This window comes from Heterocephalus glaber, unplaced genomic scaffold (genome assembly GCF_053883595.1).
Source record: "Heterocephalus glaber isolate CG9 unplaced genomic scaffold, H.glaber_assembly_v1.0 deba00001509, whole genome shotgun sequence".
Classification (NCBI taxonomy): Eukaryota; Metazoa; Chordata; class Mammalia; order Rodentia; family Bathyergidae; genus Heterocephalus; species Heterocephalus glaber.
In genome coordinates this window covers 32358179-32378896 of record NW_028258325.1, presented here as the reverse complement: position 1 = coordinate 32378896, position 20718 = coordinate 32358179, and the positions used below count along the sequence as shown (strand labels likewise).

At 40.2% G+C, this 20718-nt stretch overlaps 1 protein-coding gene across 3 annotated transcripts in view; it reads left to right on the top strand.

Annotated features, from left to right (window-relative positions):
* Ugdh (UDP-glucose 6-dehydrogenase) overlaps positions 1-20718 on the top strand; it is a 25388-nt gene extending 4670 nt beyond the window's left edge. Inside the window, exons 1-12 of one of the 3 annotated variants that reach the window (XM_087187832.1) lie at positions 998-1031; positions 1582-1750; positions 7579-7680; positions 10639-10839; positions 10949-11146; positions 11519-11666; positions 13607-13701; positions 15870-16000; positions 16223-16356; positions 16688-16779; positions 16877-16987; positions 18998-20268. In XM_087187832.1, the coding sequence (XP_087043958.1) occupies positions 1589-1750; positions 7579-7680; positions 10639-10839; positions 10949-11146; positions 11519-11666; positions 13607-13701; positions 15870-16000; positions 16223-16356; positions 16688-16779; positions 16877-16987; positions 18998-19108 (1485 nt within the window). In that variant the 5' untranslated portion in view covers positions 998-1031; positions 1582-1588 and the 3' untranslated portion in view covers positions 19109-20268. Of the gene's footprint in view, positions 1-997; positions 1032-1581; positions 1751-7578; positions 7681-10638; positions 10840-10948; positions 11147-11518; positions 11667-13606; positions 13702-15869; positions 16001-16222; positions 16357-16687; positions 16780-16876; positions 16988-18997 lie in introns of those variants that run through there. The other 2 variants (XM_087187830.1, XM_021248591.2) reach the window with 2 other exon arrangements.

The window sequence follows — 20718 nt, the reverse complement described above, 5'->3', positions numbered from 1 at the left end:
AGCCTGCTGCGCAAGCGCAATGACCCGAGTTCGATCCCCGGTACCAAAAAAAAAAAAAAAAAAAAGGAAGGGTGGGAGCAAAGCTTGGTGGCCCATACCTGTAACTCCAACTGTTTGGGAGTCTGAGTCAGGAGGACTGCAAGGTCAAGGCCAGTCTGGGCAACTTTAACAAGACTCTATTTCAAATGGACCTTGAGCGCTTGTTTGGAGGTCCTAGCAGGGGAGCACGGCTACACGAATACCTTTGACCGAGAAGACACTCCTCCTCTATCCGGGGTAGTCGTCCTCTTCGACCAAGCGCGCAGCTTCCGGACGGACGCACGTGGAGTGGTGAGGGAGAAAGGGCACACCTGCCTCGCCAGCCAGATCAGTGGAGTCAACCCTGGCGATCAATGCGGGGACTGATGTCGCGGCCAGCTCGCCCTCACATCTAAGACTCTATTTCAAAACAAAGTTTATAAAGGGCTGAGAGTGTAACTCAGTGGTAAAGTGCTTGCCTAGCGTTTCCAAGGCCCTGGGTTCTGTCCCTGTCTGAGCTCTTGGTTCTAGGTGAGGTGGAGGGGCTGGCATCTGGCAAGGTTTTTTTCACCGTGTCATTCCCTGGCGGAAGGGCAAAAGAAAGCAGGAGATCGCAGTTGCAGCCTGAAGCTGGGTTATGAAAGGCACTAATCCACCTGAGGGTGTGGCCTTCCTGATGGAACCTCCCCTGGCCCTGGTGTGTTTGAATTCAGTTGCCAGCCCATGCTTTTCTTTTCGTTTTCGTTTTCTTTTTCTTTTTTTTTTGGTACCAGGGATCGAACTGGGGTCATTGTGCTTGCGCAGCAAGCAGCGAAACCACTGAGCTAAATCCCCGGGCCCAGCACATGCTTTTCTGGGGGACATGTTCAAAACCACAGCAGGGATTGGGATCTCAGTTTTGGACTGCAGAACCAGTTCAGTATCTGTCATGTTAGTCTAAACCTGTTGTAAAACTCATTTTTGTGCACCAGCAGAGAATCACAAGAATTGCAGTTGAAGCAAGAATTGCACTGGTGTGTAAATTTCCCCTCAACTTTCCACTAGGAGTTACGTGTGTGTGTGTGTGTGTGTGTGTAAGTGGGACACTGAGGGTGGAACCCACAGCCTTCCAACTGAGCTCAACCCTTTTAAAATTTTGTGTTTATTTTGAGATGGGGTCTTGGTGATCTTGAATTTTCAGTCTTCCTGCCTCAGCCTCCCACAGTACTGGGACTGCCTGCAGCCTGCTTGTCTTAGTTTATTAGAGGTCTAAGTAAGGCTTTCTTTTGCTTCTTGGCTTTCTGAAGAGTGGGTCACTGTAAGTTGTGCAGCTCTTCTCTGGTAATGTCCTTTACTCTGATTTTTCCATCTGCTCTGAACTACTGCAGCTGAGTGCAGGCCAGGCCATCCAGCTGGAATGTTAGTTTTCGGAAACATTATTTTCATAATTGCTATGAGTGAATCCAGGAAAGCGCTGCAGATTCCTTTTATTTTGGCACGTTTTATGAATGTGATGAATGTGCAATGTGATTTCTTAAAGTTTTCTCTTCCGGTAGTAGAGCACTCTTACTGTTTCCCTTCTAGTGCAGTCATGTTTGAAATTAAGAAGATCTGTTGCATTGGTGCGGGCTACGTCGGGGGACCCACCTGCAGTGTCATTGCTCAGATGTGCCCTGAAATCAAGGTGACAGTCGTGGATGTCAACGAGTCAAGAATCAATGCGTGGAATTCTCCTACCCTTCCTATTTATGAGGTAAATGTATTAAACAACGCTTTGTTCTTGTGAGGTAAATGTATTAAACAGCGCTTTGTTCTTGTGCTCTTTGTTTTCTTTTTTCTTTTCTGGTACCAGGAATTGAACTCAGGAGCTTTTACTTGCCAGACAGGCACAGCACCACTGAGCTAAATCCCCAGTCTTTTTTTTTTTTTTTTATGTTTTCTTTTCATTTTTCTTTTTCTTATTGGTACATTTTAAATATACATAATGATAACATTCATCATAGGGAATTTGTACCTCCACATGATATATCTTCCTGCTTGTTTTTTTCCCATTCCCCTCCCCTCCCCTCCCTTTAACCCTTCTTCTCATTTACAAAAGCTTTGTTTCCATTTTTTTCCTTTTGTTCTTTTTTTTTCTTGTCCCTTCCTTCCTTTCTTTCCCCCTTACCCCTTCCTTGTTCCCTTGCCCATTTGAACATTTTTTTCCCATTCCTCAGTATCTGTTATGCATTTTGGTCCTTATTTACAATTTTGGTTTCTCACACCAGAGAAACAGTGCGATATCTAAGCATGTGTTTCTGATTTATTTCACTTCAAGGTACATCAGTTCACTTCAGTGCTCTCAAGGTACATCCATTTAGCTAGAATTGTCTTGAGCTTACCTTCTTTATGGCAGAGTAGTACTCCATTGTATAAAAAACCATATCTTCTTTTTTTTTTGGTATCGGGGGGTCAAACTCGGGTCCTTGCGCTTGCGAGGCAGGCAGCGGAACCACTGGGCTAAATCCCTGGCCCAAACCATATCTTCTTTATTCATTAGCTGTTAGGCATTTGGGCCGTTTCCAAGATTTATCTGTTATAGACTGTGCTGCTATAAACATGGGTGTGCATATATTGCTTTAGTATGCTGCTTTTAATTCTTTTGGGAAGATACCGAGAAGGGGGATAGCTAGGTGGAATTGAACCTCTGGTTTTATTTTTTATTTATTTATTTTTTTGGTACTAGGGATCAAACTCAGGTCCTTGCTCTTGTGGGGCAGGTGATGGAACCACTGAGCTAAATCCCTGGCCCTTTATATTTTTTATTTAAAAAAAATTGTTTTGGTACCAGGGATTGAACTCAGGACCTTGCGCTTGTGAGTCAGAAGTGGACTAATTTTATTTTTTGAGGAATCTTCACACTGATTTCCAGTGATTGCGCCAGTCTATGCTCCTACCAACAGTAGAGAAGGGTTTCTTTTTCTCTACAGCTCCTCCAGCATTTGTTATTGGTTGATTTCTTGATAACAGCCATTCTTTCTGGAGATGGAATCTCAGCATCGTTGGTTTTTTTTTTTTTTGGTACTGGGGATCGAATTTGGGACCTTGTGCTTGCAAGACAGGTGGTGGAACCACTGAGCTAAATCCCCAGCCCTCAGCATTGTTTTAATTTGCGTCTCTCAAATGACCAGTGATGTTGAACTTTTTTTTTTGTACCAGGAATTGAATTCATGGCCTCGCACTTGCCAGACAGATGCTGTGCCATTGAGCTATATTCCTGGCCCCATTGAACATTTTTTCATATATTTATGTGCTGTTTCTACTCCTTCATCTGAGAAGTGTGTATTCATTGCAGATGCCCGTTTCTGGATTGGGTCTTTAAATTTAGGGGGTCTGATTTTTTTGAGTTCTTTATATATTCTAGATATTAGTCATTTGTCTGAGGAACAGCTGGTAAAAATTTTTTCCCACACTGTGGGTTATCTCCACTCTGTTGGTGGTTTCATTTGCCATGGAAAAGCTTTTTAATAAAATGAGATCCCAGTTGTTGATTCTTTGTGATAGTTCCAGTGCGACTGAGGTTTTATTCATAAAGTCTGTCTACTTTGTTGCTTATAAATTGCTTAAGGCAATAGCTTTATTGCTAGTATTTAGAACCCTTAGGAAATGACTATTTCTCAGAGATGTCTTTCAAGTATAGCTAGCTTTTGGGTTTTGAGTCTGCTGCAAGATCCAATTAATTGGAGATGAGAAGTTGCTGCCTATTTGTCCTAGCCCCTGGTTCTTTGACACTGGCCTATAGTATTGTTTATGACCCTTAGGCAATCCCAGTCTTGGTATACCAGGAAGAACACCTAATAAGAACAACTATGCCATCTTGGCTAAACTAGTATAATCAGCAATAACAATAGCATCAAACACAGCCTGGAAAATGACAGACTGTGGAAACTATTAATTTGCCACTTTTAACTGTATGAACTATATTTGTGGTTATTAACAAAACCTAAAACAAACCAGAAAATTGTATACAGTAAATAGGCCCTTGATATGGTGATTTTACCTGCAGGGGAGAAAATTTAAAAGGAGTCAGGAGGAAAAAGTAGAGAAATAGAAGAAGAGAAAGATTAGAAGCAAGGCTGGATGACAAAGGAAGATTATGGGAACTTTGGGAAACTGTGGAAGATAAGAGGGAAGAGAGAAGGAAGAAATAAAAACAAGAACAGAACAAGAAGAAACAGTAACAAAAAACCCCTAGAAAAATGTTTATACTAATAGAAAAACAAGAACAGTCCAGAAAAAAGAAAACAAAACAGAACAAAAAAAGAAAAAAAATGTCCACTTCAGGGGTTGTCTTTGCTGTCACTGGTAGACTGAGTGGGCAAACAGAGCCCAGATCTGTGTTGATTAATCCTAGGCAAGCCGGCTGTACATTTATGATGGGGTAGTGGATAATCCCAGCAAGCCTGTACCTTTAGTTCCACTGGAGTTTAGGGTGGTTTCTAGCTGTGAGCCTGGAACCTGATTTGTTCAGCCTGCAATACTCCCATGTGCCCCCTGCCACCTTGAACTTGGTTCTGCCTCACACTGACACTGGGAACCCATAGATGGAGCCAGCCTGCAACTGCTGTATGTTCTGAGCTCAGTTGGCCCCTCTCCAAGATGGCTACTGGTCAGTTACCCTCTCTCGGGGGAAGTCAAAACCCAAATAAGTCACCAGCTCCTGCAGTCTGCTGCATCCACTGCTCCTTTCCACTGATGCTTTTCTCCGTGGGGCCCTCTGGGGTTCCCAGTAATCACTGTGTGTCTGGAGGTTTGAGCTGCCCTCCTATGTAGTAAGTCAGGGCTCAGGGAGAAAGCACTGCTTGCCACCTCCTTTTGTGTTGAGGTCTTTCTCTTTGCTCTTCTCATGGGCTTCAGTTCCTGCTTCAGATCTTTGCTTCCCTTCAAGCTTGGAGAGGCTGTTTCTCTGCTGTCCACCACTCCACCATCTTCTCTGAAGTCTCCAGCACTTTGTTTTCTTACTGTTTTTGTTAAGTGAACTATATGTACTAATTGTGTCAAAATGTGTGGCTTCAATTGATAAGAGATTCCATGAAAAAAATCGGATACAGAATGTTAGGGACACTGCCTCACAAGCTAAGGGCCCAAGTTTGATTCCCGGTACCAAAAAAAAAAAAAAAAAAAATGTTAGGGACATTTGGGCTGGGAGTGTAGTTCAGTGGTAGAGAACTTGCTTAGCATGTGCAAAATCCTGGGTTCCATCCCAAGCACTACAAAGAAAGAAAAGGAGGGCCGGGGATTTAGCTCAGTGGTTCTGGCGGCTGCCTCGAAAGCACAAGGTCCTGAGTTTGATCCCCGGTACCAAAAAAAAACCCCGAAAAAAACAAAGAAAGAAAAGGAAACAAATAAAAGAAAAAAGAAAGAACACCCAGGCATGATGGTGTACATCTGTAATACCAGCATTTGGGAGGCTGAGGCAGGAGAATCACCATAAATTCAAGCCCAGCCTGGGTACAAAGTGAGTTCAAGGTCAGCCTAGAATACATAGCAAGACCCTGTCTCAAAAAATAGAACAAAACAACAAGAAACCACCTCCCTAAAAAAAGTTATTGTAATAAAAATTACAATTATATCAAGTATACCCAGAAAAATGATTAGAAGTATATCAGGATATTAATAATGGTTGTATTGATTCCAGTGAGATTTTGGGTAATTTTTTTTCTCTTCTTTATTTTCCAATTTTGTGTGCTAGTATGATTAATGTAAAAGTGGGGTTAGAAGGTAGTATTCTAGGCCCAGGGATGTAGCTCAATGGCTCCTCACCTGCCCACAAAGTGCAAGGTGTCCTGAGTTTGATTCCTGGTACCAAAAAAAAAAAAAAAAGGTGGTATTCTATAAAAATAAATTTTTGATTGTTTATAATGTCATATCTAATAAAATTTTAGATTATTGTACTTATGTAAGGTAGAAGAACTTAGATGGATAAATGGTGTAGTTCGTAGTTTAGTACTATTAATTTGTTTAACTAGAATTTCAAAATTTCTCTGAATTTATAGTTTGGAAAACATGCTTATGCCAGGCATGTAGGGACAGGCATGTAATTCCAGCAGTTTTGGAGCTGGGGCAAGAGGATCGAAAGCTTGAGCCCAACCTGGGCAATTTAGCGAGAGACTTTGTCTCAAAATAAGAGAGTAAAAAGGGCTAGAAATGTAGCCTAGTGTGATGGGCCAGGGTTCAATCCCCAGTGCCACACACACAAAAAAAATCTTATCCATTCATCCTTCCATCCATCCATCTATCTGAGACATGGTCTTGCTATGTTTGTTGGTTGAAGAATCTTGTAGAAATTTCCAGTCTGGGGCCGGGGATTTAGCTCAGTGGTTTCGCCGCCTGCTGCGTAAGCGCAAGGACCCAAGTTCGATCCCTGGTACCAAAAAAAAAAAAAGAAAGAAAGAAAGAAAAAAGAAATTTCCAGTCTGGATTTTACTAATTGAGTCTTCAGTCCCTTTGGGGTTTTATAACTTACTTTTCTGTAGCCTTTATTTCATATAAATTGTTAGTTATACCTAGAGAACAGGTCTGATCAGATTTAATGTTAATTTTTTTTTTTTAACATGAATACTTGTTAAGTGGCATTGTAACCCCTGAGAATTCTTTTTTGTTGTTTGTTTTTTTGGTTTAGCTGGGCAAGGTGGTGCACACCTGAAAAATCCCAGCATTTGGGAGGCTGAGGCAGGAGGATTGCTGTGACTTTCAGGCCAGCCTGGGGTACATAGTGAGTTTGAGATTAGCTTGACAAAAGAAGAAGAAGAAGAAAAAAAAACAGCTGAACTACATATGAAACTCTGTCTCAAAAAAGAGAAAAAAAAAAAGATTTGGTTTTGGTTTGATGTGGGCATTGATTTTTGCTGTGTTGGCTAAGCTAGCCAGAACTCCTGGGCTCAAGTGATCCTCTTGCCTCAGCTTCTCGAGCAGCTGGGCCTACAGGTGCCTGGCTTCAGTTTTCTTAATCTATCTCCTGTTAAATCTTACGGCAAAAAATAATAAAAGTTTTCAAGGGTTTCTTACAATAAGATTTCTATGTGTATACAAAAATAAAGTATTGACTTTCACAGCCAGTTGTGTGGCCCGAATTACTGAGAGTAAAAAAAATTGTGTGTTCATAATGACAATGCAAAATCTGTTCACCTAAAATCACAGAGGGCCTTGAGTTTCTTGAAAAGTGAGTTCATAAGAGTTAATAGCTAACTCTTACAAAACAATCAGGTACACAATAAACAATGAAGTGTTTTAGAGCTGCTGCTGGTTGTGCAAGTTCAAGTGTGCTTTGTTTCATGATGACATATAATATGCACTTGAGGCATTTTGTATATGATCCCTGTCTTTTCTATACTTAAGAGCAAATCTAGATCTTTGAATCACAACATAACTCTCCCTTTTTTTTTTTGGTACCGGGGATTGAACTCAGGACCTTGTGCTTGCAAGGCAGGTGTCGGAACCACTGAGCTAAATCCCTGGCCCTAACCCTCCCTTTTAACAAATACTATACTGTTAGTTCATATCCTATGTACAACTTTTTTTTTTTTTTTTTTTTCTTTCTAGCCAGGACTAAAAGAAGTAGTAGAATCTTGTCGAGGAAAAAATCTATTTTTTTCTACCAATATTGATGATGCCATCAAAGAAGCTGATCTGGTATTTATTTCTGTAAGTAATTTCCTTTGCTGTGTGAATTTTAGTGTATTCTTTTTCTTTTTTTGAAGCAAAACATTTATTGGTACAGTTTTAGTGTGTTCTTATTTAAAATTTTTCTTTTCCAATTCTTAATTATTTCCACAACATAAGAACAGTTGAAATATATATAAAACTTGTATAATATGTGGATATTAACTTGATCAAATTTTTTAATATTTAACTCGTTTCAAGTGAAAATTTATTACAATTTTATGTCTCAGGCTTTACATATACTCACGGTATCTAAAATGTATACAAAATAAATGCTCTTAGTTCACTTCACTTTCCAAACTGAAAAAAAAATTTCATTGTGCTTTAACTTGCTATTAAACCACAACATGGCTTAGAGAGATTTCCAATTCAATTTTGACCAATTTAATTTGTCCAGGAGTTGAGCAAACCCTATAATCATCTGGTCAGGTATATGATTTCAATTCATTGAACAGCTAAACTCAGAGCAAGTTGTAATCTGAGATCTAGTATCAGGAAATAGTGATAGCACATGAGCACATATGGTAGTATATACAGTGGTACCTCAGTTCATGAACTAATTCTGTGATTCTGGTCGCAAACTAAATTAGTCGAGAACCAAATGAAATTCAATGGTTAGGTTCAACCGAACCTTATTTGGTTTGGTTCTTATCCAATTTGGTTTGTAACTAGAATTATAGGAGGAATTAAGTTCATGCACGGAGGTACTACTGAATGTCCTTTCTTGTTCCACTGTTGGCCGAGGTGAGGTAAAGAGAATCCCTTTGTGAACTTATAGGCATCTCCTGTCTAAATGAATTATTTTCCAAAAGTCATAGCCTTGTGAGGTGGATACACCTATAATCCCAGCACTCAGGAGGCTGAGGTGGGAGGATCCTTGCAAGTTGGAGGCCAGCTGGGCTACATAGTGAGTTCAAGACCAGCCTGAACTACATATAAAGACCCTGTCTCAAAAAATTTTTAAAAAGGTCATTTTAATGAATTGTTTGGAACTGGGCATGTGTTGGCTCGGTTATCAGGCCAGCCCACAGACACCTTCAACTCGTGATATGGTTTATCTATCACCTTGTAATGAAAAAAAAAAAAATAGAACTAACACTGTGGGATTGATCTCTAGTTATCCAGTGTTTGAACCAGTGCAGCGTGGTTCTTGCCCAGTTGCCCCTCCCCAGATTCTCTATGTGACAGGGTGGCTCTCACCAGTTGGCAGCTGAGCTGTGGTGTTTTATGACTGAAGACCTTCATGGCCTTGGAGAATAAAGACTCACCTACCCATCCTTCATTTAAGGAGTATAGAAAGAGTAGAGGTGTAACAACATGAGGAAGAATTTTAGAGTCTAGATTCTTCGAAAAAATCAAGAAGCTACCTTAGCCCAACTCTTGGATGACCAGAGCCTACAATGAGAATAGGGGAATTTTCTATAAAAGGGACATTTAAAAATAATCTGTTCTAGGTGACAGAGTCCTTTCTTAGGGTGGGCTGACATAAATAGCTGATTTTACACTTCTCTGCTGATTCAGCCTGAGCTGACCTAAATCTGTCTAAGCAATTATTTTGTGCTTGTTAGGTGAATTTATTACTGTGTACATCAAAGTCTACATTTTCACTGCCTTTATTCTCTAGGTCATATTTTTTTGTTTTCTTTTTGTACACTTTTCATCATGGAAAGTAACAAATTTATGCAAAAATAAAAACACATTAAACAGATTTTTACTCCTACTTTTCACCTCTCAGGTTTTCAAGTGTTGATTTATTTTGTTTGGATCCTTTCTTCTTTTTCTTTTTTTTTTGTTTTTGTTTTTTGGTACTCGGGATCGAACTCAGGACCTTGCGCTTGTGAGGCAAGAAGTGGAACCACTGAGCTAAATCCCTGGCCCTAGATCCTTTCTTTAATCTCCCCATAGGTCATAAACTTGTAAAAAGAAGGGAATTAGTACTGTTCATTAGTGCTCAAATTTTATTGCCGTTCTCATTAAGTTCTAAACTTTTTGGAGCACTCTCATTTTTGTCAGCAGTATAGCGCCTGTATTTTAGAAAGCATGTTTTCCTCATTTTCCAATGAAGTCATAGAGGTGGAGGCAGCCACACTTCCCTAGGGTGATGCAACTGCAAAGCCAAGACTGAATGCTTAGACTCTGACTCTGATTTGTTTTTATTTCCATTTGAAAGTCTTATTGCACACAGTATTCTGTGTCCTGAGGATGCCAAGGAATATCTGACTTTAATGAGCTAAGAAAGCATCTGTGAATGATACTGCAAACATTTTTTAAAGTGTTGATATGAGGGACAAGGAATAAGGAAAGAATTTAAGCTAGTGGTGTAATCCCAGCACTTGGGAGGCTGAGGCAGGAAGATCACTACAGGTTCAAGGCCAGCCTAAACTACATAGTCAGACCCTGTCTCAAAAAAAAAGTTTAACACTTATTTATTTAGGTACCGGGGATCGAACTCAGGACCTTGCACTTGCAAGGCAGGCGCAGTGCCACTGAGCTAAATCCCTGGCCCTTTAACATTTATTTTTAAAGACTATAATACATTACATAAATAAATATAAAAGAGGGGTCAAGGTCCCAAGTTCGATCTGTGGTACCAAAAAATAAATAAATAAATATAAAAGAAAAGAAAACTTACATTTCATCTCAGACCATGAACTCCTTTAGGTGACTTGTTCATTTCAGTCTCCAGAGCTTAGCTTGGAACCTGCCTGCCTTGGTACCTGGCACCTATGCAGTAGCTTCTCAGCAAAATGTTACTGAATGCATTCTTTAGATGGTTCAGGTTGTTTGTTCTGGCGATTCTATTTATAAAATGTATTTTTCCATGGAAGTAGTAGAAATGATGACTGCTAGTGGTTGTCAATTCCCACTTGACTAGGTATCCATAGCCCAAGATGGTCTGGAAATTGCAAACCCCTCACAGGGCCGCTGTTCTTTCCTCAGGTGAACACACCAACCAAAACCTATGGCATGGGCAAAGGCCGGGCCGCCGATCTGAAGTACATCGAAGCTTGTGCTAGACGCATTGTGCAAAACTCAAATGGGTACAAAATTGTGACTGAGAAAAGCACAGTTCCGGTGCGGGCAGCAGAAAGTATTCGTCGCATATTTGACGCAAACACAAAACCCAACTTGAATTTGCAGGTATGAAATTATGAGACATTACAGTCTGGCTCTTCTTATGTAAATATTGACACCTTCAAGTTCCCTTAGTTAATTCTAACTTCGCACTTGCCTTGCACTGGCATTCTAGGTGCTGTCCAACCCTGAGTTCTTGGCAGAGGGGACGGCCATCAAGGACCTGAAGAACCCAGACCGAGTCCTGATCGGAGGGGACGAGACGCCCGAGGGCCAGAAAGCCGTGCAAGCCCTGTGTGCTGTGTATGAGCACTGGGTTCCCAGAGAAAAGATCCTCACCACTAATACTTGGTCTTCAGAACTTTCCAAACTGGTAAGTCCATAATTTCAGCTCTCCATTAAATTTGTTGTTATTTGAGACAGGGTCCCACTGTGCTGTCCAGGCTGGCCTTGAACTCACTGTGTAGCCCTAGCTGGCCTTGAACTCAGTGGTCCTTCTGATTCAGCCTCCCAGGTACTGGAATTACAGGCATACACTGCCATACCCAGCCTCATAATTTTGTTTTTTGTCTCCCTTTCTCTGCTTTTAACCTTCTCTTAGTCATCTATCTTCCTAAATTAAAATATATTCACTTACCAGACCATCCATTATCTCCACCAGTATCAACTCAATATTGAAATATAAAAATGATGTACAAAATTGCTATTTTAGCTCATCATACTTCTCTCTCTCTTTTTTTAAAAGGCAGCAAATGCTTTCCTTGCCCAGAGAATCAGCAGTATTAACTCCATAAGTGCCCTGTGTGAAGCAACCGGAGCGGATGTGGAAGAGGTTGCAACAGCCATTGGAATGGACCAGAGAATTGGAAATAAGTTCCTGAAAGCCAGTGTTGGTAAATAGATGTTCTCTCTACATGGAGTGGCTTCATTTAGCTGGGTCCCTAACTTTGAAGAAGTCTTTTGTTCACTTATCTTTAAGAAAACAAAAACAACAAGATTTGATCCCCAGTACCAAAAACAAACAAACCAAACCAAAAATAACAAGAAAGATTGTTATGCCTGTGTCCTTCATTCTATCAGGGATGAAATGAGGCAGTAATCTTTTTTTTTTGGTACAGGAAATTGAACTCAGGACCTTGTGCTTGCCAGGCAGGTGCAGTGCCACTGAGTTACATCCCCAGGCCTAGAAATCCCTTCTGTTGTTCAATGATGACTGGTTGATCAGTAGATTAATGTAGCTCAGTTTCAGAGGAGAAAAATGGTGTTTCCACTATTATTGGCGTAAACATTCAGTATTTTGGGAAACCATGTAGGAAGTAATTCAAGTTAACAACTTGTTTAAGCAAATAGGAAATAAACTTCCTATTGTTTGTTTTCCTACTAATATTTTATTGGCGAAATGCAGTCAGTTCTCCTTATGGAGTGATTCTGTATTTGTGGATCTGCCTACCTGCTAAAACTTACTGATACCTCAGAGTGGTGAAATATCTGTCCCAGACATGCCTCTGAGCCAGCTGTGTTTGAACAAGGCGTTGCTTCGCCTTGGTGCGCTGGCTCATACTGTAACCAAAGGTCCTTCCTGTGACCTGTTTAGTGCCATGTTTTTATGCTTTCATGCCTTTTGGTATGGACTTTTCTATTCAAAATGGCCCCAAGTGGAGAGCAGTCCTTGTGTCAGGGAGAAAATATGTGTCTAAGACGAGCTTCATTTGGGGGTGAGTTATAGAACTGCTAGCCACAACTTTAATTTTAGTGAACCAGTAATTATGCTAGCTAAAATGTATTTAAGCAGAAGCACATGTAAAACAAGTTTATGTGTTCCTCTCTTGACCATAATGTCGTGAGCAGAAACTTGCAGAATCTAACCCATGTTTTGCCTGGGATCAGTGCTTCAGTATTTGTGGATTCGGTGTCTGGGGTGACTTATAGAACATAGCTTCCACAGATCATGAAAACTGTGATTTTGGATATAAGTTAGTAAAATGGTATACTATTTGGTAGAATATTTTGTAGATTGGGCCAGAGGCAGACTTGCCAGTGTTTCTAGAGCTGTGTGTCATTTCCCAATACTGGATTCCCTGGCCTTTTATAGCCTACTCTTTTGAACTTCTTTTTATTTCTTATTTTTTTTGGTACCAGGGATCGAACTGGGTCCTTGCACTTGCGCAGCAGGCGGCAAAACCACTGAGCTAAATCCCTGGCCCAAGCCTACTCTTTTTGATGTTTGCTTCTAGTTATAATTTCAAAAAAGCACACTGAAGTCATATTATGCATCAGGTTATATACCAGCATTTTATATCTCTCATTTTCTCTTTATAACCTGATAAGGAAGTACTGTTATGTCCTTTTTTGAAGATAATTGAAATATTTACTCTCTGGCCCTTTACCATAAAAATTTGCTAAATGGTAGAGTAAGAGATGTAGGGCACTCATACCAATGAATAAGGAAAAAAAAAAGAAAACAGCCAGGTGTGGTGGCACACTCCTATAATCCCAGCATTAAAGAGGCTGAGGCAGGATCACCACAAGTTTGAGGCCAGCCTGGGCTACATAGTGAGTTCAAGGCCAGCCTGAACTACATAGTGAGACCTTGTCTCAAAAAAACAAAAAAACTGAAGTCAAAATATAGTCTTAATGAAACTTTTGTTAGCGAATCATTGGTAAATCATTTAAAGAGTTGATTAAAGTTGGCTATAAATTTCACATAATTTGTAAACCCACGTTTATTATTTAAATCTTAGTATAGTATAGGCTGCCTGATATACATGTGTAAAACTTGTCACATGATTCAGTTTTTGGTTCTTATATGAAAATGTTGTTTTTCTTCCCCCAGGTTTTGGTGGGAGCTGCTTCCAAAAAGATGTTCTGAATTTGGTTTATCTCTGTGAGGCTCTGAATTTGCCTGAAGTAGCTCGTTATTGGCAGCAGGTATTAATCTTTATAGTCAATAACAGCTGATTAGATTATAATTAAATCATGTCATCTATGCAAAATGTTTTGTTTGTTTGTTTTTGCAGTACTGGGGATTGAACTCAGGACCTTGTACTTGCAAGGCTGGTGCAGTACCACTGAGCTAAATCCCTGGGCCCTTGAAAATGTTTTTTTTTTTTTGGTACTGAGGATTGAACTCGGGTTCTTTTTTTTTTTTTTTGGTACTGGGGGATTGAACTCGGGACCTTGCGCTTGCAAGGCAGGCGGTAGAACCACTGAGCTAAATCCCCGGCCCCCGAACTCGGGTTCTTGTACTTGTGAGGCAGGCAGGCAAACCACTGAGCTAAATCCCCGGCCCCTGCAAAATGTTTTTGAAGGAATTCATTCCAGGAATTCAGTGTTTACTTGTTTATTTATTGGGCACCTGTGCTTTTAGACATTTTTGCTGATCAACTGGAGTGGAAATTTCTGATCAACCAGTATTTATTCTAGTTTTATAACTAAATTTGTTCCCAGAGTAAACTGAGAGCTAATATTATTCTTTGTTGTTGTTTTTTTGCTAATATTATTGTTTATAATTCTTCTCTACCTGAAAGGTATAAAATCAAGGAAGAGCCCGTGCTATAATACTTTCAGGTGGTTTGGATCTGTTGATACTTTTTTTGTCCCTTTCAGATTCTCAGAGTGAACATGTCTTGAATACTTACCCTGTCCTGCTAACTTTGGGGCACCTGATACAATATCTCATTTTGTCTTCATCACTAATATTATCCCATTTATATATGTATGGGTGGATGTCAATAGGTTTTTTTTTTTTTGGTACTGGGGTTCGAACTCAGGACCTGCTTGCGAGGCAGGTGGCAGCACCACTGAGCTAAATCCCTGGCCCAGATGTTATGTTTTTTTTTGAGGGAGAGCCTCACTGTGTTATTCAGGCTGACCTTGAACTTACCATGTAGCCCAGACTGGCCTGGGACTAGTGTCAATCCTCCTGCTTCAGCCTCCCCGGTGCTGGGATTACACATGTGCACCACCGTGCCTGGCACCCCCTCCCCCATTTTTAGATAATGGAATTGACAGAGATTTTAAGTAATTTTCAAATGTTCTAGCTAGTATATTTGTCCATCCCAAATATTTTCCTGAGTGTATAATTTCAGATTTCAGCAGTAGATATAGGAAGGAATCTAAGGAAAGTTCACTTTTTAGAGAAACACTTTGTGTCATTTCACTCAATCCATCAGGTGGCTTTATCTCACCATTCATTGTGTGCAAAATGCAGCAATGAGTGAAGTCTTGGTTTTCTAATACTTTGGGGCCATTTCCTGGGCTTTCGAGGTTGAAATTGGTATAGAGCCTGAAAAATAGTCTCTTCCTGTACATTCTTACTATCACCAACCTAAATTTAACAGATTGAAGACTCTTGATCAGAGACTCTTACTTAGTTAAAAACCATGTCAGTTATTTAAATATCTGTATTGCAGTTTGTCCAGAGGTGGCTGTAACTTGGCATGCTGTTTGACTGTTACCTGGCTGTTTTCTTGTTAAATTTTATCAGTCCATGTGCGCAGTACACAATGATTACACTCAATGTGGGGAATTGGCACATGTATATAACACATCCTCATTCTTTTTTTGTGTGAGGCGGGTGGTAGCACCACTGAGCTAAATCCCCAGCCTCCATCTTCTTCTTCTTTTTTTTTTTTTTTGGTACCGGGAATCGAACTCGGGACCTTGCACTTTCCAGGCAAGCGCCGGAACCACTGAGCTAAATCCCCAGCACCCCATCTTCTTCTTTTGATGGCTCCTTCCTCTTGCCCATTTTCTTCTCACACTGAATTTGGTGATGGGCAATGTAAGCAGATTCGAAACACAGACCTGAGTGCTGATGGCCTTCTGTCCCCAGGGTTTGGAGAAGTCAGCTAAACAGTGCCATTTCCCCCGTGCCCTTCTTAGCTGGCTTTAGCACTGAGTCTCAGAGTTAAAGCATAGCTGTGCACTCTATCTGTGCATTCACCTCAAGCCAACACATACAGACCAAGCCAATGAAAATAAAAGTTTTCAGGAAGGAGATGGGTGTTTTTCCAGTTTTTATTTAAACTCTGAGTAATATGTGTCAGAGGCTGTGTTTCTGTTAACGGGCATCCCGCAATGTGTGTGAATTTCAGGTCATAGATATGAATGACTACCAGAGGAGGAGGTTTGCATCTCGGATCATAGACAGCCTGTTCAACACTGTGACTGATAAGAAGATAGCGATCCTGGGCTTTGCATTCAAAAAGGACACTGGTGATACAAGGTATCAGCTCTTTCAAGTATTTCAAACCTCTTGTTATTGTGACCTCTTGACTGTGGATGTGTGTGTGAGACCCATGTGTGTCTGTCTATATTTGTATATACAGTATAAAGAATAAAAATAGCCGCATTCTCACTCTGCTTCATAGGCTCTTACCTGCATCTTCAGTTCCCATGTTTTAGGGTATAATGGCATCAAAAGCAACACTGATGTGTTTTCCTACAGAGAATCCTCCAGTATCTACATCAGCAAATACCTGATGGATGAAGGTGCACACCTCCATATATATGATCCGAAAGTACCCAGGGAACAAATTGTTGTGGATCTCTCCCATCCAGGGGTTTCACAGGATGACCAAGGTAAGGCATTGAGTCTCATGAATCATCTTCCTTACAGATCCCAAAACTTGTTTTCCTGAAACTTTTTTTGTTGTTGTTGTTTGCTCTGGGGATCGAACTCGGGACCTGGTGCTTTCGAGGCAGACAGCGGAACCACTGAGCTGAATCCCCTGCTAGAAACCTTTGGTTGTAATATTTTTAACCTGTATCTCATTGATGTGCTCTCTATTCAGCCTCAGTTTTCTAAAATTAAACTCAGGCATTGTATCTTCACCTTTGAAGTGATCAGCTGAGGGTTGGGCCAATAAAGGTTTCTAACTCCTTTCTGGCATTTGTGCTGCTCTTGGTGTAGTGACTCAACTTGTGACCATTTCCAAGGATCCCTATGAAGCATGTGATGGAGCCCATGCCGTTGTCATTTGCACGGAGTGGGACATGTTTAAGGTGAGTCAATAGAAGTGTGACTGAGGAGGGTGCTGGGGCATCGTGTGTGAGCAGGAGTGTGTGCTCATGCTCTGATCACCATGTGGTGTCTTCACAGGAGCTGGACTATGAACGCATTCACAAAAAGATGCTCAAGCCAGCCTTTATCTTTGACGGGCGGCGTGTCCTGGACGGGCTCCACAGTGAGCTGCAGACCATTGGCTTCCAGGTGCTCAGGATTCTGGACTCTCTTGTTGGCTCGTTTTCTTTTTAAACCCATTGTGTGGGTTTCACAGTTCTCGTATTCTCACTTAGCGATGAGGTCACTCTGGGACAAGATGTCAGCTGTCTGATTTTTGTGTTTTTTTTTTTTTTTGTACCGAGGATCAGACTTGGGACCTTGCACTTGTGAGACAAGCACCGGAACCACTAAGCTAAATCCCTGGCCCTGTCTGGTTTTTGTAATGATTCCATGCCTAAGTTTGTGATGTACAATTTAGTGTGGTCTCCCTTACATGGCATCGAGGGGGGTGTCAGTTATCAGTGGCCTGTCATAAAGAGACAGAATGTGCCCCACCTTACCTCATATTGTGACAATCAAGTGGAAAATCCATGAATGTGTTCTGCAAGCTGCACTGTGGCTATCATACAGTATCACTGTTGTGTTCATTACTATTCCTCGCTGAGCCACTGCCCTTGTGGTCTTCCCTTGAGTTCCTGGATAGGAAGAATAGGATAGGCCGGCTTGGGTACTTATTGAGACCCTGTCCTAAAATATTAAAAAAACAGTCTAGGGTTGTAGCTCAGTGGTCCCTGGGTTCAGGCTCCAGCATCACAAAAACAAAAAACTCCACCAGATAGTTCTTAACTTTTCACCAGTTTATAGAAGGTCCTCTGTACTTAGAATTCAGTGCCCATTTCTCATCCGTGAGTCATTAAATCACAGCAGGAGCCAGATGTTGACCTCGTCTGTTCACTCATCTGTCAAAGGCCTCGAGGATCCCTTTGTCCCACCCAGCATGACTCTTTTTCCCAGTTGTGACTTAAACTCAGAAATGTTATTTTTAAAAGTTTATTCGAACAGATACATTTCTGCTTATTCCTGTTTTACTCATCTAGTGGGAAGATACATAGAAAGATACATATTTTAAATGATTTTGAGTTCTTATAGAAGTTAACTTTCTCTAGTAGAGATTAAAAAGACAATTAGGAATTGAATCATAAATGGATATGAATCACTAAGACAACAGGTTAATACATAGCATAGGCCTTTCTTTGTAGCATGGGTCAGTTAAGTATTAATTTTTAATTATGAGATAGGAAAACAGAATTGTATATTTATCTCTGCTTTGGAGGGAAGATAAACTTGTAAGTATTAGCAGGGTGTGGTGGTCCATACCTGTAATCCAAGCACTGGGGAAGCTGAGGCAGGAGGATGGCAAGTTTGAAGCCAGCCTGGGCTACATAGTGACTTTGAGACCAGCCTCACTGCAGAGTGAAATCCTGTCTCACAACAAAACCAAAAAACCCCATATGGACTATTAAAGAAGTAGTCTTTTTTTAAAAGATTAATGATTTTTAATATGAAAAATATACAACATAAAAATCAATTATTTATTGAAGGCTGGCTTGTTGTATGCTAAGCAGTGTAATGTAATTCTTGCCACAACTTTTTGAGGTACGTGGTAGTAACATTTGTAAGTGAGAAAGCCCTAGAGAATTTAGGTGACAGTTTATTTGGATTTCAGCTGGGGCCTTTCAGACTCTGCAACTGGCACTCTTAATGCTATTTACAACTTCCACAAGTTTAGCTTTCTCTTTTTTTTTTTTTTGGAGACAAGGTCTTGCTATGTAGTCCGGGCTGGTGGTCCTCCTGCCTCAGCCTCCCTAGTGCTAGGATTACAGGTGCACTCCCACACCTGGCTTCTTTTTTCTTTTTCTAAGAGGAGAGGTTTATTTTAGCTCACAGTTTCAGAGGTTTCAATTCATAGTCAACTGGCCTACAAGTTTTAGTGTAAGGAAAATGGAATGAGAATAAGAGTGAGTGGAAACGTGAGCTACTGGAATCTGCTCTGTTCATCGTATTCATATGCGGTTCTGAGAATCATAGGGACATATGGTTTTCCACTCCAACATGTGAGGGGCTTTTTTCCCCCCTGTTGCTACACTACATTATAGTTCTTACATTCATGTGTTGTAATTATTAATAGTTCTCATTAATTTTTTTTTTCCTCTTCAGATTGAAACAATTGGCAAAAAGGTATCTTCAAAGAGGATTCCATATGCTGCTTCTGGTGAGATTCCAAAGTTTAGTCTTCAAGATCCACCAAACAAGAAACCTAAAGTATAAACATCGAGGTTTTTATTTGACTGTTTTGCTACTTCAGGATAGCAAATATCTGATATTAAAATGGTAAATGAACCAAGTTGTTTTTAAGGAAACAAAATTATTTTTTTAATCATCAAGTTTATACTACTATATGGCTATTAGCATCTGACTTATGAATCTAGAATATTTTTACATATTTTTATATTATTAGCTCAGTTATTGGATAGAAAATAATCATGTTGGTGTTAATCATGTCAATTTTTGTGAAATAAAAACTAAAACACTTTTTACTTTACAAATTGTCCACAAGTAGCACTTTAATGTCACATTGTAAAGGAAAAAGCATTTTGGTTTTCTTTGTAACCAGTTTATTTGCTTGTTATTAAGTATGTATTTTGAAGCCATGATATTACTGTGCTAAGTAGCCTTTACAAGTATGGTCAGGTTAAAGTTCTTTGTTCCTTTCATTTTAATGCAATGTGCCATTGATTTTTTCACCCAAAAAGATTATCACTGTGCATTTCCAACCACTCTAACTTGAAGAATGCTCCCTTTTGAAAAAAATGTTTAGCTGGGTGTGGTGGCTCACACCTGTAATCCCAGCGCTTGGGAGGGTGAGCAGAAGGATTGCTGTGAGTTCAAGGCCAGCCTGAACTACAGAGCAAGACCCCGTCTCAAAAAAGAAAATTTTTAACCCAAAGAGAAAATCACTGGTATGGTCTGGTTTGCTGTTTCATAGCTTTCCTCATCAGTTATTACCTTTGTAGTCTAAGAGTTAAAAATGTTTGCTACCTTTATACATATTGCATTTTTATTTCTATTCATGGTAATGTTTCCTTTAAGAAGATGAATATAATCTTATACATAAACTAAAAGACTTTACAAATTAGACATAGCATTATTCTAAAGAATTTTGTGTGTATTCCCTTCTGCTTTTTTCTTATGTCTCTTGTTAACTTACATTGAGGTGGTTATTCTGGCTCGTGGTTGGTTGATGACTATTGAATATGTCAGATGTCCTTTGATGCTTGGTTCTGCTGAGTGTACTACCTTCAGTTACACAGATAGGGGCCTCACCCATTAGGAATGTTATGGCTCAGTAAGAAAAGGGAGTCACATATAAAGATGAGGCCAGAGACATCTGTATAATAACAGATACATAAATCAGACATTGTGTGTCAGCAGCTGTGTGCATGCCATTTTGTCATGGAGTAAGTGACTAATGAGTCATGGTGCTCTGAGAGTGAGAAGAAATAACTCCTCATTCTCTAGGGAAAAAGGCTTTGCATCATTCTTTCAAATGATCAAGAAAGGACGGGAGGGCTGGGGATTTAGCTTAGTGGTTTCGCTGCCTGCTTCCCAAGTTCAAGGACCTGAGTTCGATCTCCGGCACCAAAAAAAAAAAAAAAAAGGAAATTTAAATTTAGCAAGTAACCAGGCCTTGAGAAGTGTTGGCCAGCCACACGGGAGCTAAGTGGTTTTATTCTCACATGTTACATCTCAAATAGTTACGTAAGTCCCTACATAACACCCTCAGTTTTGCCTCTTGGCCTGAAAAATATAAAAATATTTGCTATCTGGACCTTTAAGAAACAATCTGCAAAAAAAAAAAAAAAAGAAAGAAAAAAGAA